This window comes from Cephus cinctus, unplaced genomic scaffold, assembly GCF_000341935.2.
Source record: "Cephus cinctus unplaced genomic scaffold, Ccin1 Ccin1_scaffold0561, whole genome shotgun sequence".
NCBI lineage: Eukaryota > Metazoa > Arthropoda > Insecta > Hymenoptera > Cephidae > Cephus > Cephus cinctus.
In genome coordinates this window covers 24,019-26,168 of record NW_014333214.1, presented here as the reverse complement: position 1 = coordinate 26,168, position 2,150 = coordinate 24,019, and the positions used below count along the sequence as shown (strand labels likewise).

Sequence of the window (2,150 nt, the reverse complement as noted above, 5' to 3'; positions counted from 1 at the left end):
TAAATTTCCTCTTTTGCTCGTTCTCTTCCGTTATTAGGTGCTCTTCCTCATCTCTCTTTCTTTCTTCTCAGCATTCCCTTAGTATTATGTTTCCCTCCCCTTTCCACATCTCCTCCCACCTTATCGCTCTCCCTGCCAGCTTCCCGCTTCTATGTTACATCTTCACCTCTTCTCGGACTATGTATCCCGGTATATTCCTGTCCACTCCTAAGAACCATCTCATATATTTCTCCTCTAGCTTATCCACCTCCTTCCACTCTTTCCAGCCCCACAGTTCTGCCCCGTACGAGATTATTCCTCCTATCACCGCGTCGAACAACCTCATCCTCCATTCCACGTCCGTCTTGAACTTTCTCTCCCCAATTCCCCACACCGTTCTCATCGCTATCTACGCCTTCCTCACCCTCTTTTTTACGTGCTTCCGATTCCTGTTGTCTCTCCTCATTACGTAGCCTAGATACTTTATCTCGTCTACTTTCTCTACTTGTCCTTTCTTCCATCTCCACTGCCTCCTTTTCCTTCTTCCACCTCTTCTGAAGACCATCTTCGTTTTTCCCGTATTCATCTCCATTCTCTTCTCTTTTAGGAATCTTTCCAGTCTCTTCATCATCTCCTCCATTGCCTCCTCTCCTTCCGCTAGCAGGACTAGCATATTTTAGCGTCATTATCCTACGGTTTTCTATTTTTACTCCCCCCACTCCTTTGCTCATTTCTTCTCCCAAGTCCGCCATATAGATGTTAAACAACGTGGGGCTCAATGGGCATCCTTGCCTTACTCCTTTGGTCGTCCAGAACTCCTCCGATTCCTCCTGTCCCACTCTTACTCTGCACCTCGTCTCCTTGTATGTCTCTCTCGCCCTCTCTATCAGTCCCTCCTTAATTCCCCTCTTCCTCATTGCCTTCCATAATTTTCCTCTATCCATGTTGTCGAACGCCGCCCTCAAGTCCACAAACAAACCGAATACTTTCCTTCCTTTTTCCAGTCTTCTCCCTATTATATGCTTCGCTATGCATACGTTGTCCATTGTTCCTTTCCCTCTCCTAAACCCTGCTTGTATGTCTCCCCATACCCCTTCCCCTCTCCGTCCTCCATTATTCTGTCGTTGAGAATACTTGCGTATACCTTATACCCGGTACTCGATAGCGTCACTCCTCTGTAATTTTTCACCTCTTCCCAGCTGTCTTTCTTGTGTATCGGGGTTATCACACCTTCCCACCACTCCTCCGGGTATACTTCTCCGTTCCACACCTTCCTAACCAACCTTGTAATCTTCTCATTCACTATTTGTCCCCCGTGCTTCCACACCTCGTTTCTCATTCCATCCCTTCCTGCTGCCTTCTTCATCTTCATTTTCTTTATTTCTTTGTCCACTTCTTCTTGTGATATCCCCCTTATTCCTGTGTTCCCCTCCTCTGTTCTCACCGCTCCGCTATCCTCACATTTCGTTTCTTCTGCCCCTAATAACTTCATAAAGTGCATTTTCCAGTCCTTCAAACTTATCCCTTCGTTTACTTTCGTTCTTTGTTTCCTCTCTCTATTGACGTAAACCCACGCTTCTTTTTCGGTCTTTATTGCCTTTACTACTTCCACCTCTCTTTCCCTGGCTTGCTCTTTCTTCCTCTCAAGTAACTCCTTGTAGCTTCTCCTTATTTCCTTAAATTGCTCTTCATTCATTTTTTTGTCTCTCTTTCGCCTCACTGCTCTTCCCAGTTCCCTCTTCTTAGGCCTGCACTGTTTATCCAACCAGGGTCTCCATCCTACTTTCCTCTTCCTGATTTTCACTTCCTTCCATTTCGTTGCTGCCCTTATTTTTTCTGTCATCTCTTGCCATTCCTCTTGTACCCCTTCCCTTTGCCACTCCATATTCCTTACTCTTTCCTTATATTTTCCTACGCCCTCCTCCGACCAATCCTGCACTCGTATCTTTTTGTCCTCTTCTTCCTTCCTTTCCGCCCCCTCTTTTATCGTCGTTATTATCGGCTGATGGTCTGAATCTGCTCTACACCCTACCTCAAACCTCTGCACTTTCTCCCACGCCTCTCTGTTTACCATCGCGTAGTCTAATACTGACTTGCTGCCCGCTTTCTCGTAGGTCCAATATCCTTTTTCATACCCCTTTTTATTCCCGTTCAGAATCGTTCACCCTCTT

General features: G+C 46.1%; 1 protein-coding gene across 1 annotated transcript; it reads right to left on the bottom strand.

The window, feature by feature from the left end:
* Positions 1-239: 239 nt before the first annotated feature.
* LOC107268425 (SH3 domain-binding glutamic acid-rich protein-like) lies at positions 240-923 on the bottom strand. Its single transcript, XM_015741185.1, has one exon. It carries the CDS (start codon positions 921-923, stop codon positions 240-242), a length of 684 nt encoding a protein of 227 aa, XP_015596671.1.
* Positions 924-2,150: the final 1,227 nt, after the last annotated feature.